Source organism: Bufo bufo, chromosome 3, assembly GCF_905171765.1.
Source record: "Bufo bufo chromosome 3, aBufBuf1.1, whole genome shotgun sequence".
Taxonomy (NCBI): domain Eukaryota; kingdom Metazoa; phylum Chordata; class Amphibia; order Anura; family Bufonidae; genus Bufo; species Bufo bufo.
Window position 1 is genome coordinate 665,454,600 of NC_053391.1, and position 26,807 is coordinate 665,481,406.

Below are 26,807 nucleotides of genomic sequence, written 5' to 3' on the forward strand. Positions count from 1 at the left end.
GTTTGGTTTGCATTTGTTTAGGGGTCTCTTATGAAATCTGTATTTGGTTAGGGGGTCTGGTCTGTCTTTATGTTAGTTTACATGTTTTGGTCTGTATTTGTTTAAGGGTCTCTTATGGGGTCTGTATTTATTTTAGGGGTCTGGTCTGTCTCTGGATTAGTTTACATGGTTTGGTCTGAGTTTAAAGGGGTTCTCTGGGAATTAAGAAATTGAAAATACTTAAATATTACTTTATTAGAAATACAGTCTTGTGAAAAAATTAGGACACCCTTTGAAAGCATGTGGTTTTTTGTAACATTTTTAATAAATGGTTATTTCATCTCCGTTTCAACAATACAGAGAGATTAAAGTAATCCGACTAAACAAAGAAAACTGAAGAAAAGTCTTTTCAAGATCTTCTGTAAATGTCATTCTACAAAAATGCCTATTCTAACTGAGGAAAAAGATAGGACACCCTTGCCCCTAATAGCGAGTGTTACCTCCTTTGGCTGAAATAACTGCAGTGAGACGGTTCTTGTAGCCATCTACCAGTCTTCGACATCGGTCTGAGGAAATTTTACCCCACTCCTCAATGCAGAACTTTTTCAGCTGTGAGATGTTTGAGGGGTTTCTTGCACGTACAGCCCTTTTCAAGTCACCCCACAGCATCTCAATGGGATTCAAATCTGGACTTTGACTTGGCCATTCCAGGACTCTCCATTTCTTCTTTTTCAGCCAATCTTTGGTTGATTTACTAGTATGTTTTGGGTCATTGTCATGTTGCATGGTCCAGTTCCGCTTCAGCTTTAATTTTCTAACTGATGGTCTCACATGTTCTTCAAGCACCTTCTGATACACAGTAGAATTCATCGTGGATTCTATGATGGTGAGCTGACCAGGTCCTGCTGCAGCAAAGCAGCCCCAAACCATGACACTTCCACCTCCATGCTTCACAGTTGGTATGAGGTTCTTTTCTTGGAATGCTGTGTTTGGTTTACGCCAAACATGTCCTCTGCTGTTGTGTCCAAATAATTCAATTTTGGACTCATCTGTCCAAAGAACATTATTCCAGAAGTCCTGGTCTTTGTCAACTTTATCGCTGGCAAATGTCAGTCTGGCCTCGATGTTTCTCTTGGAAAGCAAAGGTTTCCTCCTTGCACACCTCCCATGCAAGTTAAACTTGTACAGTCTCTTTCTGATTGTAGAGGCATGTACTTCTACATCAACAGTAGCCAGAGCCTGCTGTAGTTCTCGAGATGACACTTTAGGGTTTTTGGATACCTCTTTTAGCATCTTGCGGTCTGCTCTTGGGGTGAACTTGCTGGGGCGACCAGTCCTGGGCATGTTGGCAGTTGTTTTGAAAGCCCTCCACTTGTAGACTATCTTCCGGACAGTGGATGGCTGATTTCAAAATCTTTTGAGATCTTTTTAAATCCCTTCCCAGACTCATAGGCTGCTACAATCTTTTTTCTGAAGTCCTCTGACAGCTCTTTTGCTCTCACCATGGTGCTCACTCTCACTTCAACAGTCAGGAGCACACCAAACTAAATGTCTGAGGTTTAAATAGGGCAAGCCTCATTCAACATGCAGAGTAACGATCTACTAATTATGTGCACCTGGTGTGATATACCTGTGTGAGATCTGAGCCAATTTAAGAGGGAATACATGTGAGGGTGTCCTATCTTTTTCCTCAGTTAGAATAGGCATTTTTGTAGAATGACATTTACAGAAGATCTTGAAAAGACTTTTCTTCAGTTTTCTTTGTTTAGTTGGATTACTTTAATCTCTCTGTATTGTTGAAACGGAGATGAAATAACCATTTATTAAAAATGTTACAAAAAACCACATGCTTTCAAAGGGTGTCCTAATTTTTTCACATGACTGTATATTCCCAAATGCCTTTCATTAGCTAAAATGGCTTGTTTTGTCTAGAGAGCAATCATCAGGAGAAATAAAATGGCCGCCTTCCTATTAGTACACACAAAACCTGTCCTAATCACAGCAGGACAAGTTACTTTACAACACTGAGCTAAAGAGCTGCCTCATCCTCCTCTCTGCTTTGCTTGTCAGGCATTATGATCCTGAATATAGAGATGTCCCGAACTATTCGCCGGCGAATAGTTCCCGGCGAACATAGCTTGTTCGCGTTCGCCGCGGCGGGCGAACATATGCGATGTTCGGTCCGCCCCCTATACGTCATCATTGAGCAAACTTTGACCCTGTACCTCACAGTCAGCAGACACATTCCAGCCAATCAGCATACCCCTCCTCCCAGACCCTCCCACCTCCTATCAAAAAGCAAGGACAGCATCCATCTTAGATTCATGAAGCTGCAGTGTCACAAATTTGACTAAGTTGTAATCGCATTGCGAATTCAACTTAGAGCTGGGTTCCTAATGGTTGTATTGCTAGAATGAAACGAAGATTGAGAATATAGTGCTATATCCGTTATATTTGTCAATTCTAGCAATACAACCATTAGGATCGCAGATCTAAGTTGAATTCGCAATGCGATTCATGCAGGTTATATTAATCGCATTGCGAATTCAACTTACCACACTCTGCGTCAACTAAGTAATTTTCCATGGGAGTCTTGCCATGGATCCCCCTCCGGCATGCCACAGTCCAGGTGTTAGTCCCATTGAAACAACTTTTCCATCACTATTGTGGCAAGAAAGAGTCCCTGTGGGTTTTAAAATTCGCCTGCCTAATGAAGTCTATGGCGGTTCGCCCGTTCGCGAACGAAAATTTTTATGTTCGCGACATCTCTACCTGAATACAGCTGATAAGATCTTCAGCTGAATCTCTGCGGGAATGGAATTCAAGAGGAGACATGAAGTACAGAGAGGATGGACAGGACAGGCTGTGGTAATGGTGACTGCATATAAGTGCTACAGCTCATTACACGCAGTCTCCTCTGATGAAATCCATTCCTACAGAGATTCAGCTGAAGATCTTATCAACTGTATTCAGGATCATAATCCCTGACAAGCAGAGAGGAGGATGAGGCAGCTCTTTAGCTCAGTATTGTGAAGTAACTTGTCCTGCTGTGTGATTAGGACAGGTTTTGTGTGTACTAATAGGATGGCGGCCATTTTATTTCTCCTAATGATTGCTCCCTAGACAAAATGAGCCATTATAACTAATGAAAGGTGCTTGAGAATATATTTATAATATAATATATTTATAATAAAGTAATATTCAAGTATTTTCATTTTCTTAATTCTTGGATAACCCCTTTAATGTCTGTTATTGGGTCTCTATTTTTTTAGGGGTCTTTTATGAGGTCTGTATTTTTTTAGAGGGTCTGGTCTGTCTCAATTAGTTTACATGGTTTGGTATGTTTAGGAGTTTGAGCTCTTTCTATGTTAGCTTAGATGGTTTTGCATGTGTTTGTTTAGGGGTCTCGTATGGTGTCTGTATTTGTTTTGGGAGTCTGGCCTGTCTCTATATTAGTTGACATGGTTTGGTCTGTGTTTGCTTAGTGGTTTGTTTTGGTGTCTGTATTAGTTTTGGGGGTCTGGTCTGGGTTCTGTATTTGTTTTGGGGGGTCTGGTCTGTCTCTATATTAGTTTACATGATTTGGTCTGTGTTTATTTAGGGGTTTGTTATGGGTTCTGTATTTGTTTTAGGGGTCTGGCCTGTCTCTATATTAGTTTACATGATTTGGTCTGTGTTTGTTTAGGGGTTTGTTATGGGTTCTGTATTTGTTTTAGGAGTCTGGTCTGTCTCTGTTAGTTGACATGGTCTGGTCTGTGTTTGCTTAGTGGTTTGATTTGGTGTCTGTATTAGTTTTGGGGGTCTGGTCTGGGTTCAGTATTTGTTTTAGGGGTCTGGTCTGTCTCCGTTAGTTGACATGGTTTGGTCTGTGTTTGCTTAGGGGTTTGTTTTGGTGCCCGTATTAGTTTTGGGGGTCTGGTCTGTCTCTATATTCGTTTCCATGGTTTGGCATTTGTTTGTTTAGGGGTCTCCTATGGGGTCTGCATTTGTTTTGGGGGTCTGGTCTGTCTCTATATTAGTTTACATGATTTGGTCTGTGTTTGTTTAGGTTTTTTTTATGGGTTCTGTATTTGGCTTGGGGGGTCTGGTCTGTCTCGGTTAGTTGACATGGTTTGGTCTATGTTTGTTTAGGGTTTTGTTATGGTGTATGTATTTGTTTTGGGGGTCTGGTGTTTTTCTGTATTTTTTTTAGGGGTCTGGCCCTATCTCTGTATTCATTTTGGGGTGTGGTGCAGGGGGTCATTTACAATACTTGTGTGATTCAAATGTCTTACATTAGGGCCCTGCCCTACATAAATGGTAGGAACATATAGTAAATAATTTTGACTGTATGTAACACTTCTCCTCGTCTGCATTTGTTTTATCTACGGACAGACCATGACCAGGCCCTTGGATTATTGGAAATTGTGAACACAAGTTTTGCAGAAACCGTCACACACTTGCTTCAATGGGGAAATTCCCTGAGCTCTCATGAACAGAACTTCCCTTCCCCATAGATGTGAGCGTCCAGCAGTCTGGAAATAATTTGCATGAGCCAAGAGGATAACAAAGGCCGCTCTCTCTGCAGTCTGGACTGATCAGTGACACATTCTGTCACATGGACGCGGGTAAACTGTTTTTTTAGCATAGTAAACAGACACTGCCAACGGCTGTGCAGAAGGCTGGGGCTGATGCCACGGTAAGGGGGCACTGATAAGATAAAAAGCCTAAGATTTTCTGCTAATTATTGTGTAATAAAAAGTCTGCAACTGTCTATGTTCTGATAGAAATCCTCAGAATGTACTAAATCTATTTCAGTACATGCCGTAGAAATCAGAGCGCTCTCGTAATAAGCTTTGCACTTGTGTCGGTTCAACATGACCAGTATCAGCTGTAAGTAAACAAGAAGGTTTCCATTAACTGACAGCAAGCATAGCAGCAAACTGGAAACACAGAGGGGCAGATTTACTAATCCTGTCTAATATTTATACCATATCGGGAAAATTTTATCAATGACTATAAAACAGAAAACTGGCATAAAAAAGGTGCAAATTTTGGTGCGAAACAAAAAATTAGGACTTTTGACTGTTTTTTGCTGCTCTTATCACTTTAAAAAAAGAGGAAAGTGGCTTATTGGGAGGGGCCTGACAGATTTACCATAACTTACGCCAAAAACTGCCATAAATATAGCAGAAATCTACACCAGCTCATAGCTGGCATAGATCTAATTTTATGGCGCCAGGTTCTTGGAACAAATGCCGTATTTTGATAAATCTGGTAAATCTTCCACACGTTAGATATTTCGAGCCGTGCAATGATTACCTTTAGCTACATAAACTAGAAAATCAGAAATGACTATAATGGGGTTGTCTAAGGATTGATATTGGTTGCATGTCTCTAAGAACCAGTTGGACGTGACCTGACCAGCATGAGTGCCGCGGTTTGCAAGGAAAGTGCTGTGCTACAGCATCTCCTGTCGGCAATGCTAAGGATTTTCCAGAAGATGCACGCTTATTATAGTCACTGACAGGGGCGTAGCTAAAGGGCTATGAGCCCTGGTGCAAGAGTTCAGCTTGGACCCCCCTTCCCTCAATGCTTTGTGGCCAGGGGCAGGGATTCAGGGAAGCACATAGCCTTTGTGCTGCCTGAGGCAAAACTTACCAGTGGCGTACATATAAAAGTAAGGGCCCCATAGCAAGCATCAAACCAGGCCCCCCACACAGGACAGAAGGGTTTCCGCCTAAACCCCTTTCAATGACCCTTGGGCCATTTTTTCCGCTGCTTCATTTGCTAAAAGTTGTTTCTTTAGATATTAGAGTCCTTACCAAGGTTTTACTCCCAGTAGAAGAGGGGATAATCCCAACTGGGCCCCCTCTTGCCCCATAGCAGTTGCATGGTCTGCTACTATGGTAGTTACGCCCCTGCGCCCCCCGCTCCCCCATGCCAAATTCTTCATCTAACCCCTTCCCTCCAGCCAGAGGTGTAACTTGACCAGCATGCAGTTTCTATAATACCAGGATCTTACAAGGGTCTTTGGGCCCCTCAGGCTCCTGGGCCCGGTAGCAACTGCTACCTCTGCACCCCCTATAACTATGCCGCTGGTCACTGACGAAAAGCCGAGCAGACCCGACAGGACATAATACTTGAATAGTAAATGGGACGCACTCTAGGCCTAGTTATAAGAGGGAGGTTCTTGTGAAAGAGTCATATAGCAGAAAAAGAATCCAGCACTCTCTCGATTTTGGTGCAAAAGTGACAAATTGATATTTATTAAAACAAATAGTGCATACATGAGACGTTCATTAAATCCAAGGTAGATGGATATAAAATACGAGATGGCGACTTGGCAATTGGACGTTTCAGTCTACCTTGACCTTGGTGCCACAAGAGGCTGGGAGAAAGACGCGCTTCCCAACGCTAGTCTATGTACAGGAAGTAATGGTGGCCATATTGGTCGTTAACCAGCTTTTCCAGACACATATAAGAAAACTGCTGGACAAGAACAGTCAAAATCAGGAAAGGAAAGAGGCTCTGCAATGTTCATTAAAGGGTTAAGTCTTCTAAGTCTTCTGAAGTCTCACCCCCTGGGGCCTTGCACAGCCCAACACTTAACTTCACATTCATGGAAAAAGCTCCAGATGCTTTCACTAGAAACATGTAGTATGTATAGCCTGTGAGAAGTGAATGTTAACACAAAGCAGATGCCACAGGATTGTTTCACATACATTACATAACAAGGGGGAGGGGCGTAGCTTTAATGTGGACTTCCAGTGATAAGACCATAAAACAGTTTATGTGTTATAGAGTATATAAGAAATTGTTTTATTTGGTTAATAAAAATCCGGTATGTAAACAGTTTTCAGAGTGTTTGCTCCAGGTTGTAATAAGATATCTAGGTTCTACCATGCCAGGACCTTCCTCCTCAACACAGAACTACTGTTCATCCTCTCTGACGAGGACTTTAACTTTCCTGAGTAGGTTCTAACTTCTCTCCCTTCACATGTCTTCTTGTTCTTTCATGTAGTGTAAAAAGGGGCTAAGGAGAACCCATTAAGAAAGGGTTTTGGCCCTTTCTTCAGAGGGCAGTTCACCATAAAACAGGTTTTTCACCCTGGGGTAGGGAAGGGGGGAAACTGAGGTTTGAACAAAAAGGTGGTGAACTGAAGGTCAGGAGGTATGACAGAAAGCCTGTACTGCGCTGTGGTTGTCCATGCAGGGAGAGGGAAACCCGGAGAAGAAGGTGATACAACTGCATTGTTAAGTGGAGGTCAGTGGTTGGAGTAGATCATGAGCATACAGATGACCATTTATGGTCTTAGAGTTGTGGGAAGTGCCCTATGTGAAGTGTGCCTCATAGGGCATCTGGTTGTGGTGAAACAGAACTCCATGTGGTAACCTCTGGGGAGTCCACTGGGGCTAGAGGAACAGACCCTCTGTTTGGGAACCAGTGTTGGGGTGTGTGCAATGCTTTGCTCAGACCTGAAGAAGAATGGATAGAATTAGAGAGGATCCTTGTGGCGGACTGGTGAGACTACTTGCTGCCCTGCAGGTCTAAGATGTGGCCTGGCGGTAGAGTCCTGAGATTGGTTGGACTGAAAGGACTTGGCAGTGGAAGGGTTAGTATTATAGGGGTCCTGGGACAGACTGGGTACTGTGTGGAGGCTGCTTTGCCTTGCGTGAGGGAGAATGAGGACCTCAAGTGTGATTGGACTGCAGGATGGGATTGTGCATAGTATCCCTTGAGATGCAGGGAACTATAACCACAAGGCTATTCCCTGGAGAACAGGGTGAGATTCATGAAGTGGTTGATATCTATTTTACTCTAGACCACTATGAAACAAAAAACTAACATCTTTATATAAACAAGACCACCAGGTATCAACCTCCTATTTTATCCTAGGACACCAGGGACCAAAACATTAACCAACTCATAAACAGTAGATCAGCAGGTATTAATTCCCTTTTTTACCGTAGGCCACCAGGGAACTAATTACCCCTTCATATAGAGTAGACCACCAGATATTAATCCTCTTTTTACCTTAGACCACAAGGAAATATTATATTTACACCCCTCATATATCATAGATGACTTTTATCCTAGACCACCAGGGAATAAAATGTCAACTTCCTCTTCTACCCTAGACTACCAAAACTAGTGAAGTTCTAGTTAGTATGAAATATTTTTCTTCTTCTGGGTACGTCCTATAGTCTGGTGCATCTTACAGTATGAAAAATACTGGTGTCTGGATATTAGAAAGTATGAAGCACATATGAAGTGACATTGGAATCATGCCTCATTCACACATCAGTGTTTTGGTCAGTGATTTTCATCAGTTATTTTAAGCCCAAACCAGGTGTGGCTCTAAACACAGAACAGGTGCAGATCTTTCCCTTATACCTCATGTCTGTGGAGGCTCCAATCCTGGTTTTGGCTCACAGTCACTGATGGAAACCACTGACCAAAACACTGACGTGTGAATGAGGCTTCATTTGGGATTATGGTCTATAAGCCACCTACTATGGCATTATGCTCAGTGGGATTTCACCATACTCTACTAGGGAATAACACCCTCTTAATCCTAATAGATAATTGTAATCCACTAATGACTAAGTAATCTGACTCTTCATTCATCCAAATATAGGAGCCAATAAGGAAATGGACTTTTTGTACAGTCAACATGACCGGGTGAGAATTAGTTTGTCCTAGCTCATAAATGCTCAGTGCCAGCTTTTCTGTCATAATTGGAATGCCACTCTTACCAAGTTAAACAGTAAACAGCCAGAACCATTTCCTGGAATTCTCAATAATAATAAAGTAAAAGCTTAACGGGGTTGTCCCATGAAAAATATTCTACATTGGATCTAAATACTTTTATAACTTCATGCAATAAAAAATGTAATATATACATTTAACTATTTAACAAACTCTATCTGCATAGCGCCACCTGCTGTTTGTTCTTTTCCTTATTTCTCTGTCCACCTTGCTGAGTTGGTTGTACATGCTCAGTTCCATCTATCAACTGCCACTAGATGGATCTACTGTTAGAAACTGTAAAAGCTAAAGGGGTTAATCGCTAGGATATGCCACCAATGTCAGATAGATGTGTGTCCCACCTCTTGGACCCATACCCATTTCTAGAATGGAAGCCCAAAGGAAAAGACAGCCACGTGCATGCGTGCTTTGCTCTCCACTCACTTCTAAGGGAGTTCCGAAAAGATCCAAGCTGGTGCATGGTGAGCGAACCACGCAAGAACGGCCACCTCTCTATTCACCTCTATGGGAGTTCTGGAAATAGCCGAGCTGTCGTGCGGATATTTTCAGCACTTGCATAAAACTGAATGGAGGGCCGCATTCTCGAGATAGAGATCCTAGAGATATGCCACCAATGTGTGAGTAGAGATGGCCCGAACTATCCGACGGCGAACAGTTCCCGGCGAACATAGCTTGTTCGCGTTCGCCTCTGCCGGGCGAACACATGCGATGTTCGGTCCGCCCCCTATACATCATCATTGAGCAAACTTTGACCCTGTACCTCACAGTCAGCAGACACATTCCAGCCAATCAGCAGCATACCCTCCCTCCCAGACCCTCCCACCTCCTGCACAGCATCCATTTTAGATTCATTCTGAAGCTGCAGTCTTAGTGAGAGGAGGGAGACTGTAACTGCTGCTGATTTAATTGGGAAATCGATAGCTAGGCTAGTGAATTCAGTGTCCACTCCAGTCCTGAAAGACTCATCTGATCTCTGCTGTAAGGACAGCGTCCTGACAGCACCCCAAAAAGCCCTTTTTAGGGCTGCAACATTAGTCTGCTTTTTTTTTTTCCTTTATATACATATTGCAGTTGCCTGGCCTGCCTGTGTGTGAGGAGCTGCAGGCCCACAGACTGTAGTGTGCCCACTGCCAGTGCTCACCCCTGTCATTCCGTGTGGCACAGGACTTTGCTTAAAAAAAGGCACTTAATTTTTACACTTTAATCTAAGGTTAGTTGCCTGCCAGTGTGTGTCAGGCTGACTTCCACTGACTGTAGTGTGCCCACTGCCAGTGCCCACCACTCATACCGGCTGGCACAGGACTTTGCATAAAAAAGGCATTTAATTTTTACACTTTAATGTAATTTCAGCTGCTTGCCTGCTGCTAGTGTGTGTCAGGCCGACTTCAACTGACTGTAGTGTGCCCACTGCCAGTGCCCACCCCTGTCATACCGAGTGGCACAGGACTTTGCTTAAAAAATAGGCACTTAATTTTTACACTTTAATCTAAGGTTAGTTGCCTGCCAGTGTGTGTCAGGCTGACTTCCACTGACTGTAGTGTGCCCACTGCCAGTGCCCACCACTCATACCGGCTGGCACAGGACTTTGCTTAAAAAAGGCATTTAATTTTTACACTTTAATGTAATTTCAGCTGCTTGCCTGCTGCTAGTGTGTGTCAGGCCGACTTCAACTGACTGTAGTGTGCCCACTGCCAGTGCCCACCACTCATACCGGCTGGCACAGGACTTTGCTTAAAAAAGGCATTTAATTTTTACACTTTAATGTAATTTCAGCTGCTTGCCTGCTGCCAGTGTGTGTCAGGCTGACTTCCACTGACTGTAGTGTGCCCACTGCCAGTGCCCACCCCTGTCATACCGAGTGGCACAGGACTTTGCTTAAAAAATAGGCACTTAATTTTTACACTTTAATCTAAGGTTAGTTGCCTGCCAGTGTGTGTCAGGCTGACTTCCACTGACTGTAGTGTGCCCACTGCCAGTGCCCACCACTCATACCGGCTGGCACAGGACTTTGCATAAAAAAGGCATTTAATTTTTACACTTTAGTGTAATTTCAGCTGCTTGCCTGCTGCTAGTGTGTGTCAGGCCGACTTCAACTGACTGTAGTGTGCCCACTGCCAGTGCCAACCACTGATACCGGGTGGCACAGTAGCTTGCCGATAAATAAGGCATTTAATTTTTAGACAGTAGTCTAAATTCAGTTGCTTGCCTGCTGCCAGTGTGTGTCAGGCCCGCTTCCACTGACTGTAGTGTGCCCACTGCCAGTGCCAACCACTGATACCGGGTGGCACAGTAGCTTGCCGATAAATAAGGCATTTAATTTTTAGACAGTAGTCTAAATTCAGTTGCTTGCCTGCTGCCAGTGTGTGTCAGGCCCTCTTCCACTGACTGTAGTGTGCCCACTGCCAGTGCCAACCACTCATACCGGGTGGCACAGTAGCTTGCCGATAAATAAGGCATTTAATTTTTACACTTTAGTGTAATTTCAGTTGCTTGCCTGCTGCCAGTGTGTGTCAGGCCCGCTTCTACTGACTGTAGTGTGCCCACTGCCAGTGCCAACCACTGATACCATCTCCCCGTTCGAAAAATCTATTCAATAAATGGCACCCAGATTGGGGACGTTAGAGGGATTAAACTGATGAGAATAGTACTACAGAAAATACCACTCATATCGGGTGTGACAGTAAATTGCACGGCGCAGACGCAGTCACCGTGGATAAAAACAAAGGGGAGGGAGCCAGCGTTTTTTTAACCATCTCCCCGTTCGAAAAATCAATTCAATTGACCTTTCGGGGACCCTTGGTGTTGTACGTGGCTGGGTGGAGGAAGAAACCTTCAATGACATCACCGGGACGTGGCTAGCTTGGTATCCAACCTTGTGCAAATGGGGAGTTTGCGGTTGTGCAAATGAACTGTTTGCGGTGCATTAAAAGGGGAGTTTGGTCTGTCAATGTCTGTGATGCGGGCGTAACCCTTACACTACCTGATCGATACAACATCATACCTGATCGTATACACACACTGGATGTTTTAAAGCACGTTATTCCAAACAATTTAGGAATGTTAGTTGATTTATGCCCTTTATGGATTAAAACCCGACTCTGCGTCCACTACGTAATTTTCCATGGGAGTTTTGCCATAGATCCCCCTCCGGCATGCCACAGTCCAGGTGTTAGACCCCTTGAAACAACTTTCTCATCACTATTGTGGCCAGAAAGAGTCCCTGTGGGTTTTAAAATTCGCCTGTCTATTGAAGTCTATGGCGGTTCGCCCGGTTCGCCAGTTCGCGAACATTTGCGGAAGTTCTCGTTCGCTGTTCGCGAACTGAAAATTTTATGTTCGCGACATCACTATGTGTGAGGTGGACAAACCCCTTTAAGGAGAGAGCTAGGGAAGAAAGGACAAGTCCCTTGAGCTGTGACAGGGGGAGATCTTCAGCAGAAAGGACATCCCCCTGAGCTGTGATAGGGAGAGAGCAGTAGCAGAAAGGACAACCCCCTGAGCTGTGATAGGGAGAGAGCAGTAGCAGAAAGGACACTCCTCTTGAGCTGCCAGCTTGATATAAATCTAGCAGAGCAATGAATGGGGAGATCTCTGGATCCATGAGAGGTACAGGGCTGGTTCTAGCTTTGTTAGACAGAGATTGTCATGTACTGTATGTTGCCTGATTCTCATTTTTTACATTAATCATGGGCTAAGCCCTTTGAAGTGAAATTATACTTTACATTGATGCAATCAAGAAAAAAAAACACCAAACACACCAAAGGCCTTCAGGACCAGGATTCTTTACCAGAAGACAAACCATCCTTCCAGAACCATTATTCATGATGTTCCAGCCTCCTTACTCCATACATTTCCCAAGAGGGTCTAATATTGCAATTAGAAGGGATCTCCAGAACTTTTGACTGCATATCCTGACTTGTCTTCAGGGCCACCACTGATCAGTGAAGGGGTTTAGATGTTTCAACAAGCTTCAAGTCCCTTTCATTGATTACACAGGTGCAGTGACTTATCTAAACAGTGACTGTGCCTGGTACTGCAGCTAAGTCCTAGTCAAGTTAACGGTACTGAGATGCAGTACTAGGCACTGCCGCAACTATATTATGGGATTATGCCCGTGTAAACCATGAAAGGGATTTGTGGTGATCAGCAGGGAGTCAGGAGGTTGAACTCCCACTAACGGAATATTTACAGCCTGTCCTGTGGTTATGCAATCAACAATCCTGGATACCGCCTTTACAGAAACATCGTCTGGTGGATCTTGGTAGGTTAAGTAGTTCCAAAAACTGGGCCATTTTATATGAGGTCATCAGGTAATGTATCCCTAGCAATCAGTCTGCCCCAAAAAACTTGGGCCTTTGTCTAACCTAACGTGCAAGTAGGACAGGCAGTATTCCATCCGGCATTTTTTATATCAAGGTTGTTTTTTTTTCAGGGGGGTTCATTTCAAATGAAGTATTATGGCAATATACATGTAATAATAATATTGTTTGTTTTTTATAAAAAAAAATTCCCCAGTAGCGCCCCCTGCTGTTTCTCCTTCTGGTCCACCTTCTCCTCCATCCATTTTCCCTGCTCTATTTCTTCTCTCAGCATCAGTGTAGTGATCTCATCAAGAAGAAGGAGAAGTGGTCCAGGCAACTTTCATTCATTCATCCCTACTTCTAAATTCATAGAACTCTACAACTCGATATCTCTCTAGACCAGGGATCAGCAACCTCGGGCACTCCAGATGTTCTGAAACTACAACCTCCCAGAATGCTCTATTCACTTCTATGGGAATTGTTAGAACAACCGAGCACGTTTGCATGCTGGGAGTTGTAGTTTCACCACAGCTGAAGTGCCGAAGGTTGCTGATCCCCAGGGCCGATCCTACACGGGGTGCAGTGGGTGCCCCGCACCCCAGCGCTGTCACCCGAAAGGCGCCGAGCGCAGGGCCGGACTGGCCTGCCGGGATAGCGGGAAATTTCCCGGTGGGCCGGCAAGCCTGAGTGCCGCAAGGCCGCGGCCCTGGTGACAAGTGGGGGCGGCCGCGGCCGGCGGCAGGGCAGAGCAGGAGATGAGCGCCTCCATTGCGGAAGCGCTCATCTCCATAGTCATCTGTATTGCCGTCCTCAGGACGGCAATACAGATGCCTGTGCTGCGGCAGAGGAGGGAGAGGTGTGTCCCCTCCTGTTCCTCTGATAGGCTGCCGGCTTAGTGCTGGCAGCCTATCAGAGGCCGGTGCAGGCGGCGCGATGACGTCATCGCGTCGCCTGAGCCGTATAGCGAGGGACACAGACGGAAGAGGCGGCCTGCATCGCATCGCATTGCTGGAGGTAAGTATAAGTGTATTATTTTTTTTTATTTTTTTATATAGGTACAATACTGGGCTGGCACATGATAAGGGGGGCTACTGGGCTGGCACATAAGGGGGGCTACTGGGCTGGCACATAAGGGGGGACTACTGGGCTGGGCTGGCACATGATAAGGGGGGCTACTGGGCTGGCACATGATAAGGGGGGACTACTGGGCTGGCACATGATAAGGGGGGACTACTGGGCTGGCACATGATAAGGGGGGACTACTGGGCTGGCACATGATAAGGGGGGCTACTGGCACATGATATGGGGGGCTACTGGCACATGATATGGGGGCACTCTGGCTACTGGCACATGATATGGGGGCACTCTGGCTACTGGCACATGATAATGGGGGGGATCTGGCTACTGGCACATGATATGGGGGGGGGGCTCTGGCTACTGGCACATGATAAGGGGGGGGGGGCTCTGGCTACTGGCACATGATATGGGGGGCTACTGGCACATGATAAGGGGGGCTACTGGCACATGATAAGGGGGCTACTGGCACATGATAAGGGGGTCTACTGGCACATGATAAGGGGGGCTACTGGCACATAGGGGGGCTACTGGCACATAAGGGGGGCTACTGGCACATGATATGGGGGGCTCTGGCTACTGGCACATGATATGGGGGGGCTCTGGCTACTGGCACATGATGGTGGGGGGGCTCTTATTTCTGGCACATGATTGGGGGCACTCTGGCTACTGGCACATGATATGGGGGGCTCTGGCTACTGACACATGATATGGGGGGGCTCTGGCTACTGACACATGATATGGGGGGGCTCTGGCTACTGGCACATGATATGGGGGGGGGGCTCTGGCTACTGGCACATGATATGGGGGCTACTGGCACATGATAAGGGGGGCTACTGGCACATGATAAGGGGGCTACTGGCACATGATAAGGGGGGCTACTGGCACATGATAAGGGGGGCTACTGGCACATAGGGGGGCTACTGGCACATAAGGGGGGCTACTGGCACATGATATGGGGGGGCTCTGGCTACTGGCATATGATATGGGGGGCTCTGGCTACTGGCACATGATGGTGGGGGGGCTCTTATTTCTGGCACATGATTGGGGGCACTCTGGCTACTGGCACATGATATGGGGGGCTCTGGCTACTGACACATGATATGGGGGGGCTCTGGCTACTGACATGATATGGGGGGGCTCTGGCTACTGGCACATGATGGTGGGGGGGCTCTTATTACTGGCACATGATTGGGGGCATCTATGGGGGCACATCTTACTGCAGATTATTGGGGGGCACTATAGGGGCATCTACTGAGGCTAAAAAAGAAGATATTTTATATGGGGGCTCTGTATAGGGGCATTTTATACTGGGACACATTATGGTGGGTACTATGGGGAAGGGGGGGCACTATGGGGGTCATCTACGGGGGCACTGAGAAGGGGTATTTTATATTGGCACATTATGGGAACATTAGCTCAACTGGGGGCATTACAAATGTTTTGCATATTATAAGGAGAATTATTACTACTGGGGGGGCATTATGGTGGGCTTTATTACTCCCCCATGGTATGACCCCCTAGTAGCAGCACCAGCCTCTCCCTGCTCTGCTATCCCTCTGCCCTTTCTCCAAATCCTTATTATGAAATCTTTCTCATTAGGTTAAAGCACAACATCAGCTCCGCCGAGCCCCCGGCCAAAGTGTTGAAGTGGCGTCCGAGATCCCCAAGGGCCAAGTCAAGTAACTGTAAGTTTTTATGGGGGTTCTACAAAAGAGCTATCGTGGGGCAAAGTTCATATTCGTGTTTACACACGTGTTTTAAAATGAATGCTTTCTCCTATTATAAACAAGTAAATAATGACGCAATGCTGTGGGGCTGGTGTGCAACTTTTTCCAGGGCTGGTTTTTATCCCCAGTCCGGCCCTGGCCGAGCGAGCCGCCGGGACTTTTTTTTTTTTGACTTTTTTTTTTTTTTAAGCCGAGCAGCCGAGCCGCCGATTCGTGGGGCTGAAGTTGGGGGCTGAAGTTGTTGCCATAGAAACATTGTAAAGGGGAGGAGTTAGTAAGATAACCACGCCCATGTGGGGGCGCCAGAAATATTTCTGCACCCAGGCGCCTGTGACCCTAGGATCGGCCCTGCTGATCCCTGCTCTAGACCATAGACAAGGAAATTGTGTGTGTGTGGGGGGGGGCCATTACATACCAAAGAGCTGACTTTAACATAGTCTTGGGAGATGCAGGTGCTTGATGGTCAAGGATGGTGCTTGATGGTGGGGTTAGTCCAAACAATTCATTTTAATTGTCGATCCCTTGTCGTCCATTGATAAGCTTATCATATGTATTGCACTGCTAATCAGCTGTAGTCTGTAGGGGAGCCCAGCAGAAAGCATTCAGTTTCCCTGCAGTGCCACCATTGGCGAAATGAAGCATTAACCAGTACCCATTGATATCAACAGGCTTTATGTATAATGCAAGCATGTTGGGTTCTCCAGAGAGAGATGCTCATTGTTGCTGCTTTGCTCCAGCTAATAGATAAGGGACCTGAAGACAGAAACCCCCCTCCCCACCCCTCCGCCCCCATTACTTTAGAATTTACTAATAGAGCATTTAAACTTAAAGGGGTAATCCAACCCTTATATTGCCTCCCAAAATGCCCAGGCGCCAAATACAGGTTATACTTACCCCCATGTTTAGGAAGATGCAGTGGCCGCTGTGCGGGCATCAGGAGCAGCGCGGGTGTTGGGGAGTGGGGTAAGTATAAAATGTATGTGGTGCCCGGGCATTTTGGGTAGCATTATAGGGGTTGGATAACCCCTTTAAAGGGGTTCTGCAGTTTGTTCAAACTATCCTCTGGATAGATCATCAGCATCTGATTGGCGGGGGTCCGATACCCGGGACCCCTGCCGATCAGCTGTTTGAGAAGGCAGCGGCGCTCCAGCAGCGCCGCGGCCTTCTCACTGTTTACCGCTGGCCGAGTGACGTCACGACTTGTATCAATTGGCCTGGGCGGAGCTTAGCTGCGCCCAGGCCAGTTGGAGCTTAGCTGCGCCCAGGCCAGTTGGAGCTTAGCTGTGCCCAGGCCAGTTGGAGCTTAGCTGTGCCCAGGCCAGTTGGAGCTTAGCTGTGCCCAGGCCAGTTGGAGCTTAGCTGTGCCCAGGCCAGTTGATACTAGTCGTGAAGTCACTGGGCCAGCAGTAAACAGTGATAAGGCCGCAGCACTACTGCCAGCGCCACTACCATCTCAAACAGCTGATCGGCGGGGGTCCTGGGTGTCAGACCCCTGCCGATCAGATGCTGATGATCTATCCACCTCCTGGCGCTGAGCACAGCACCGTACATTGCATAGTGGCTAGGCTTGGTATTGCAGCTTAGCCCCATTGACTTGAATGAGGCTGAGCAGCAAGTAGGCCACGTGACTGATGTACGATGACGCCACTGATCTGGGTAAGAGTCAATGGTGCTCACTCAGCGCCCAGCCTCTTCTAGCAGCTGATCAGCGAGGGTCAGATGGCACTGAGCATGTGCCACCACCTCAGCAAGGTGGACAGAGAAAGAATAAAATGAACATGCGGCAGGTGGCGCCATACAGATACATTTTATTGAATAACTCAGTGGCTATACTACATTTTTAATGACATGCCATTACAAAAGTATTCAGAGCCTGATGCTGGTTTAAAAATTGTGGACAACCCCTTTAAACCAGACAGCTCCTTTAAGACGTTTAGCCTATAACTGCATACCTACACCCAAAGGGGCCCGACCAGTGGTCAATACCTCAAATACCTCTATATTACCCCCTGTCTGTCATGCATAAAACCACAAATTGTTGTAAATCCCTTATATTATGCCGTCAATGACTCAAGCATGTCATAGATAGCGCCATAATAAACTCATTGTTAATGCATTGCTGGTGATCGTGAATTAATAAAATATACTGAAAACGCCGTTAGCAAGTAGGGATTTCCACTTGGCCCTGTGACTGCAGACATTGCATAATTCATCCTGCAAAATTCAGCAGAAGAGGGGCACGTCGTCCATCACCTGCCGAGGGCTGCGTCACTATGCAAATGGCAAGTAGCAGCAAAAGTTGGAGTACGGTGCGACCCCCGGCACTGCGGACATATTGGGGGAGATTTTTCAAAACAGGTGCAAAGGAAAATCAGAATGAATCCAAAAGGAGCTGTGACAAATGACAGATCGGTCGCTATGGGCAACTAAGCCAATTTTCATACATTTCCCCCATGGAGTCCCATTCATTTGCAAGTGGCTTCCTCACAAGACAATGGAAGTGATGGCCCTAGCTCGCAATTTCCATGGAGACGCGGTGGAGAAAAGGGAGTTTGCGTGACTCGAATGAATTTGGAACTGCATGGCGTGAACTCGATTATATGCGGAAAAAACGCAGATTTACACAAAAACACAAGAAAATGGCTCAGCCCACTTACTGGTCATCAGATATATTGAGTCCGGAGATGAGATTTTGGCCGCTCGGTGCATAGTCCCATGGTTCCTCCACAATGCCGATATAATAGGTCCTCGTGAGCGATTGTCCCAGTCCAGACAATAAGCTGAGGAGCAGCAGAGTTTCAATGGTCGGGCAGCACAGAGAAGGCATTTGTGTCTCTGTCAGCGGACAGCCAGAATGAAAGGCTTCCAGCTCCTGCTGGCTGTGAATATCATAGGACACTCCCCTGGCAGCCAGAGGCCGGCTCTGGACACAGGACACACTGTGCAGACGTGCCAGCCACAGGGCTCAGCTATGTGCAGGGCGAGTGCAGACACAATGCAGCACGGATGGCGTGGTGGAGACTCCTGAGGGGGTTGCGCCTCCTTTACGGAATCTCAATAGAGATGACGAAGATTTTATCATTTATCGTGTTCGAGTTCTGCGACTTTCTAATATACTTTATGCTTCAAGATCTCTGCTTGCTGTTAGCAAAGATGGTTATTCTTTCACACTAGCGTTTTTCTTTTCCGGCGCTGAGTTCCGTCCTGGGGGTTCTATACCAGGAAAAGAACTGATGATCAGTTATATCCTAATGCATTCCGAATGGAGAGAAATCCGTTCAGGACGTCTTCAGTTCAGTCACTGAACGGCATTTTGGACGGAGGTAATACCGGATCAGTTCCCGGAATGCCAGATCCGGCATTCATTTAGATTGAAATGTATTAGTGCCGGATCCGGCATTAAAAATACTGCAATGCCGGATCCGTTCATAAGGTTGTATTATCAGTAACGGAAGCGTTTTTTGCTGATCCGTGACGGATCCAGTGTGAGAGTAGCCTATGGTGGCAATCTCTCAGCCGTATAGAATAGATGTAACTCGAAGCTCCTGGGCCCCGATGCTAAATCTGTAACAGCATTGTAATCAAGCTCTGCAAAGTTTCAAGATCTCTGCTTGCTGTTAGTGAAGGGGGTTATCCTCGTGCTCATCCAGAGGCTGCAAACATAACACATCTCATAGCTGAGAACAATCCGAATCTTTTCATGTCTTGATAGTTTGCAACAATGTATCAGTATAGGCAAAATGCACTGGATACAATTGCAGCAATCTCTCAGCTGTAAGAATAAGTGTCACTTGATGCTCCTGGGCTCCAATGCAAAATCTGTAACTGTGCCCCCCCCCCCCCTTCCCATCCCCCCACGTGGTCATCATGTGCTATTTATACCACTGGGGTCTTCAGAAGTGGCAAAAGGATCCAGGTGCAACTGCTTCCAAAGCCCTCCCTATAGCGGCGGTCGCTGCCGTAAGCAGGACTATGCTGTAGGAAAGTTTTCAGTCTCTGGAGATAGAAATAAATAATGATAATAGTACTAATAATAATAATCTTTATATAGCGCCAACCTATACCGCAGCGCTTTACAATCGGGAGGTTCATGCACAAACAAAATCATACGTCAAATATTAAAACAAGAGGAGTGAGTGAGCTTACAATCTAGGAGGAGACGGGGGTGACGCAAAAGGTAAAAGTGTTTGTTTTGTCCATCTTAACACAACAGAGGAGCAGATATAAAGCTGCAGGAGCCGTCACCAGCCGATATCTGTAGCGCTTCTGAGTGCATGGCGTGTGGTGGATAGTGTTTGATATGGCTCCATTCACTGACAACCAGCAGAGATCTTGAAAATAGAGAGGTATTGAAGTGTGTGTTAGGCTGCTTTCGCATCAGCGTTCGGTATTTAGGTTCTTCTCCTCCGTTATAGGAGCTGAAGAATGAAAATAACGGAAGTGCCCGATTCTGCCCATAACTGACGGAAATGGGACCTAACAGATGCCTTTGACTGTAATGGGATCCATTCGGTTTCCGTTCTATAGAACATTTTAACTCCTGCATTAAACCATTATTTTAACAATTTCTGTGATGGAAGCCCCGAACGGAGCTTTCAATGCAGATGTTAAAGGGACTGTCCAAAATCTAAAACATGCCCGGGTCCCTCATATAGATTACTCTTACCCGCTCCCCAGCACCCGCGTCCCTCTGGATCCCTCTGGATCCATTGCATCTGCTAGGGAGGCTCGTCCCCTTCATGGCCTGCTATTGACTGGGAGATGCAGTGGAGGCCGTGTGGGGATCAGTAGCGACACGGGTGTTGGGGAGTGGGGTAAGTATAATCTAGGGGTCCGGGCATTGGGGGTCATGCTTTAGACTTTGGATAACCACTTTAAAGCAACCTAAGATAGTTTTCTCACCTGTATTTTATATGGTTAGTATGTCATTTACTATATATCTACAGATATATAGCATTTGATTATATTTTTATAATATGTTGTATTATACAAAGGTCATTCATCCTAGACGGTGAGCTACCCCATCAGCTATCCCTCCGGACCCCCGCATACCCGCACACTAAGCTGCTGGCTCACACGTCTGGTGCTCTCTACCATGAGAACATCTTTCCATCTGCCATCGGGAGAGATTTTGGACATCCCATAAATATTAGATGGACCAAAATTCATCCACCATTTATCTAATGTGGGGGGCCACCTTGTATGGGTTTCCTTCCAGGCTGTCCACAAACAAGGATCATTTAGTAGACTTTTTATGCTTGGGTTTACACGCTAGAATTGTTTGTGTAATAAAGGCTAATTTGATGATAAACCATTTATCCAATAATATATGTCAGTGTTGTACTCATGACTAGATTCATGATCAGAATTATTGACGTTATTGGCGGAGCGACCGCGCATCAAACAGAGCATCTACGTCCGAAGCGCAACAAAAAACTTATTTTCATAAACATATAAAGGAGCATTTTACAATATTAGTGGACTGAATGCTCACAAAAGAAGCAGTGGTTATGTTTCGGGTCCTCAGGATAGGTCATCGGAATCTGATAGGTCGGGGTCCAACATCGGGGACCCCTGCGAATGAGCTGGGAGTGCCGCGGCCAAGCACAGCGCTGTACATTGTATAGTGGCTGTGCCTGGTATTGCACTCAACCCCATTCACTTCAAAGGGGCAGAGTGCGATACCAAGCACTGTCACTATACAATGTACTGGTGCCTGATCGGTGGGGATCTGGGGTGTCGGACCTCCACCAATCAGATACTGGTGAACTACACTGCGTGCAGAATTATTAGGCAAATGAGTATTTTGACCACATCATCCTCTTTATGCATGTTGTCTTACTCCAAGCTGTATAGGCTCGAAAGCCTACTACCAATTAAGCATATTAGGTGATGTGCATCTCTGTAATGAGAAGGGGTGTGGTCTAATGACATCAACACCCTATATTAGGTGTGCATAATTATTAGGCAACTTCCTTTCCTTTGGCAAAATGGGTCAAAAGAAGGACTTGACAGGCTCAGAAAAGTCAAAAATAGTGAGATATCTTGCAGAGGGATGCAGCACTCTTAAAATTGCAAAGCTTCTGAAGCGTGATCATCGAACAATTAAGCGTTTCATTCAAAATAGTCAACAGGGTCGCAAGAAGCGTGTGGAAAAACCAAGGCGCAAAATAACTGCCCATGAACTGAGAAAAGTCAAGCGTGCAGCTGCCAAGATGCCACTTGCCACCAGTTTGGCCATATTTCAGAGCTGCAACATCACTGGAGTGCCCAAAAGCACAAGGTGTGCAATACTCAGAGACATGGCCAAGGTAAGAAAGGCTGAAAGACGACCACCACTGAACAAGACACACAAGCTGAAACGTCAAGACTGGGCCAAGAAATATCTCAAGACTGATTTTTCTAAGGTTTTATGGACTGATGAAATGAGAGTGAGTCTTGATGGGCCAGATGGATGGGCCCATGGCTGGATTGGTAAAGGGCAGAGAGCTCCAGTCCGACTCAGACGCCAGCAAGGTGGAGGTGGAGTACTGGTTTGGGCTGGTATCATCAAAGATGAGCTTGTGGGGCCTTTTCGGGTTGAGGATGGAGTCAAGCTCAACTCCCAGTCCTACTTCCAGTTTCTGGAAGACACCTTCTTCAAGCAGTGGTACAGGAAGAAGTCTGCATCCTTCAAGAAAAACATGATTTTCATGCAGGACAATGCTCCATCACACGCGTCCAAGTACTCCACAGAGTGGCTGGCAAGAAAGGGTATAAAAGAAGAAAATCTAATGACATGGCCTCCTTGTTCACCTGATCTGAACCCCATTGAGAACCTGTGGTCCATCATCAAATGTGAGATTTACAAGGAGGGAAAACAGTACACCTCTCTGAACAGTGTCTGGGAGGCTGTGGTTGCTGCTGCACGCAATGTTGATGGTGAACAGATCAAAACACTGACAGAATCCATGGATGGCAGGCTTTTGAGTGTCCTTGCAAAGAAAGGTGGCTATATTGGTCACTGATTTGTTTTTGTTGTGTTTTTAAATGTCAGAAATGTATATTTGTGAATGTTGAGATGTTATATTGGTTTCACTGGTAAAAATAAATAATTGAAATGGGTATATATTTGTTTTTTGTTAAGTTGCCTAATAATTATGCACAGTAATAGTCACCTGCACACACAGATATCCCCCTAAAATAGCTAAAACTAAAAACAAACTAAAAACTACTTCCAAAAATATTCAGCTTTGATATTAATGAGTTTTTTGGGTTCATTGAGAACATGGTTGTTGTTCAATAATAAAATTAATCCTCAAAAATACAACTTGCCTAATAATTCTGCACTCCCTGTATTCAGAGCATAGGTCATCGGTATCAAAATCCCGGAAAACCCCTTTAAAATGTAGCATACCGAGAAGACAAGCCATCAATATTCCTGATCAGTATTAGGTCGGGTTCACATCACCGTTTAGTTTTCCGTTCCTCTGATCCATCAGAAGAAGGGGGGAAAAAAACGGATCCTTTATTTTGAGAATTCATTGTCCTCATTTTGGATCCGTTTTTGTCAGCCCCGTCTTCGTTATTTGAGAAGGGAGAAAAAGTCCTCCACAAAGTACTTTTCCCCCATCAAAAATAATGGCTCTCAGATGGAACTGACAAAAACGGATGCAAAATCAGAGCAATGGACGCTCAAAACAAAGGATCCGTTTTAGTTTTTTTTTTCTATTTATCTGATGGATCGGAAGAATAAAGAACTAAACGGTGATGTGAATCGGGCTGAAGGGCTCATGCACATGACCATTGGCTGTTTGGAATTCTGGCCCTGTGCATTTTGCGGAATTTAACAGCCAGCCCCTAACAGAACAGTCCCATCCCTGTCCGTAATGCGGACAATAATAGGACATGTTCTACAATGTTGCTGGCGGCAAGGAACAGACGTGCGGATATGAACAGCACAAGGAGTACTGTCCACATCTTTTGCGGCCCCATTGAAGTGAATGGGTCTGCATTCAACCGGTAAAAAATGCGGATCGGATGTGCGACAAAAAACGTGGTCATGTGCCCTAATAATAACATGTAATACATTTATATTGCGGATCTGTTTTACGGAACTAGCTTGAAACTAGCCTAAGGTTACTTTCACATCTGCCGCACTACGATCTGGCCGCCTGATCCGGCAGAGAATGCGGGGAATCGGCTGGATACAAACCATAGCATTCCCTGCCATTCTGTTTGCATCAGGTAGTGTTGGATCTAGAGAATTCTCTGCCGTAATACACACCGCAGATGTGAAAGCAGCTATAGGGCTCATGCACACGACCACAGCCTGCAAATTGCGGATCCACAAAACACGGATACCGGCTGTGTGTGTTCCACATTTTTACGGAAGGGAACGTCCTGCCCTTTATAGAACTGTCCTATGCTTGTTCGTAAAATGGACAAGAATAGGATATGTTCTATTTTTTCAACTGCATTGAAGTGAATGGGTCCACATCCGATCCACAAAAAATGCGGATCGGATGCGGACCCAAAACACGGACGTGTGCATGAGCCCTTATGCAGATACGTGTGTTTCCATTGTTACAGGGCAGGCTGCAAACACTTGTGACTTCAGGATCAGATTGCACCCGTTTGTTTGCAGTCTGGAGACACACAGGTTTAAGGGGCTTTACACCCAAAATAATCAAATATTTTCAATGAAAACTATTTGTCAACTGGACAAACACTAGAGGAATCTGTGTGGGAGGGGGGAGGGGGGGCGTACACTGTAATCGGAGGAGGTGTGATTTTGGATGTGGTTTTCAGAAGGACATGACAGAGCAGAGTTTTACCAGATTGATCTTTTTCCCCCCAAAAATGTAAAAAATAAAAACAATGTAGCCAATTATAACCAGAAAAGTGCTCGGTATTCAATAATTTGGGTAATATGCATGTAATGTATCAGGGAGAGGGTCTCAGAAGTGGCTATAAACATATTTTGACATGCCCTGACCATTTATACAGGCCATGCCCCTCAACCTCTTTCAACTATGAGTATTGTATATGACCCTCTTCATCATGCCCCCAAATTAATACACCCCAGACCAGACTCCTAAAAAAATACAGAGTCCATAGCAGATTTCTTAACAAGAACACAATCAAGACGAGACCCCCCTAAACAAATACAGACACCCGGACCCCTAAATAAATAGACCAGCAGACTCTCTAAATGCAGAGCCAAGACTCCGAAATACATACAGACCCCAGATCAGACTGCCAAACCCCTGGACCCAGACCCCCAAGAGAAATCCAGACCCACTAAACAAATGCAGAACAACTAAACAAGTCCAGCCCCCCAAACCAAAAATTTTAATAAATCAGCATCAAATCAGACCCCCTAAACACAAAGCCAGACTGGACCCCCTAAATAGAAAGACCCACATCGGACAACTTAAATAAATGCAGACCCCAGACCAGACCGTGCATGCTGAAAAGCGAAATCACTTGCTTTCTTCTTTGCATTGCTTCATTCCATTACTTAACAAATAGTGTTAGGCCTAGTTCACACGAATGTATGGCTTTTATAGTTTTTTGTGGTCCATTTTTCACGGATCTGTTGTTCCGTTTTTGAGTTCCGTTGTGTTTCCGTTTCCGTTCTGTTTTTCCGTTTTTCAGTATGGCATATCAGAATCAGAATCAGCTTTATTCGCCAAACACGACACAGTCGATCGTGCTCAGAATTGGGTTAGGCACAGGTACAGGCATAGTACTAGGGGTGGGAGGGGGGGTAGGGTTATGCAATGGGCACATCAGGGGCGAGGGATTATGGGCAGGAGATGGGGCGTGGTGAGTTCAGCAGTCTGACGGCCGTTAGGAAGAAAGTGTTCAGCCTCCTCGATGTCCTTGCAGGGATGGCCTGATACCTACGGCCGGACTTTAGACGTCTGAAAAGATGATGGCCCGGATGGGAGTGGTCATTGGATATTTTCAGAGCCCTGGAGCGCAGTCTGTTGGAGAAGATAGAGTCAAGGGGATGTAGTGGCAGTCGAGTAGTTCTCTCCGCCGAGCTGATGACCTTTTGTAGTTTGCGCTTGTCACTGGCTGATGAGCCGGCATACCACACCAGAAGAGACGAGCACAGTACCGACTCGATGGTACAGGAGTAGAAGGACTTCAGTAGGTCCTGAGCCATACCGAACTTCCTCAGTTGTCGAAGGAAGTAGAGCCGCTGGTGAGCCTTCTTTATGATGGACGAGATGTTGGGACGCCAGGATAGGTCCTCAGAGATTGTCGTGCCTAGGAGGCGGGCACTGGGTACCCTTGCGACTTCAGATCCGTCAATATAGATCGGGGGGGGACTACCCTTCCCTTCCTGAAGTCGACGACCAGCTCGACCGTCTTTGTGGCGTTTAGGACCAGATTGTGCGCGCCACACCAGTTGCTGACCCTGTCGATTTCCTTACGGTAGGCCTGCTCATCGCTGTCGCTAATCAGGCCCACGAGTGGGGTGTCATCTGCGAACTTGATGACTTTAACTGAGGCCTCCTCTGATCTGCACTCGTTCGTGTACAGAGAGAACAGGAACGGCGATAGTACACATCCCTGAGGGGCGCCAGTGTTGGTGACCCTCGGTTTGGAGGTCAGATTGCCTAATCTGACGACCTGGGACCTTTTAATGAGAAAGTACATGATCCAATGTCGTAGTGTTGGGTGGACATCAAGCGCCGTGAGGTTCCTCTGCAGGATGCTGGGGGAGATGGTATTAAAAGCCGAGCTGAAGTCTAGAAGGAGGATTCTCGCGTATGTGTTGGGTTTGTCGAGGTGTTCAGTGACGTATTCTAGGCACATGTTGATCGCATCGTCAGTGGATCTGTTTGCCCTGTAGGCGAATTGCAGAGGGTCCAGCCGGTCCAGAGTGGTGGGCTTCAGGATGGAGAGGACCACCTTCTCTAGGGTCTTCATGACCACCGAAGTCAGAGCCACGGGCCGGAAGTTGTTTAGATCAGA

The 26,807-nt window shown here is 46.0% G+C and overlaps 1 protein-coding gene across 1 annotated transcript in view; it reads right to left on the reverse strand.

Annotated features, from left to right (window-relative positions):
- HEPHL1 (hephaestin like 1) overlaps positions 1-18,692 on the reverse strand; it is an 87,460-nt gene extending 68,768 nt beyond the window's left edge. The window contains 1 exon segment of the mRNA XM_040426327.1: positions 18,494-18,692. Coding sequence (XP_040282261.1) covers positions 18,494-18,663 — 170 coding nt within the window. The 5' untranslated portion in view covers positions 18,664-18,692.
- Between the last annotated feature and the right edge of the window lie 8,115 nt (positions 18,693-26,807).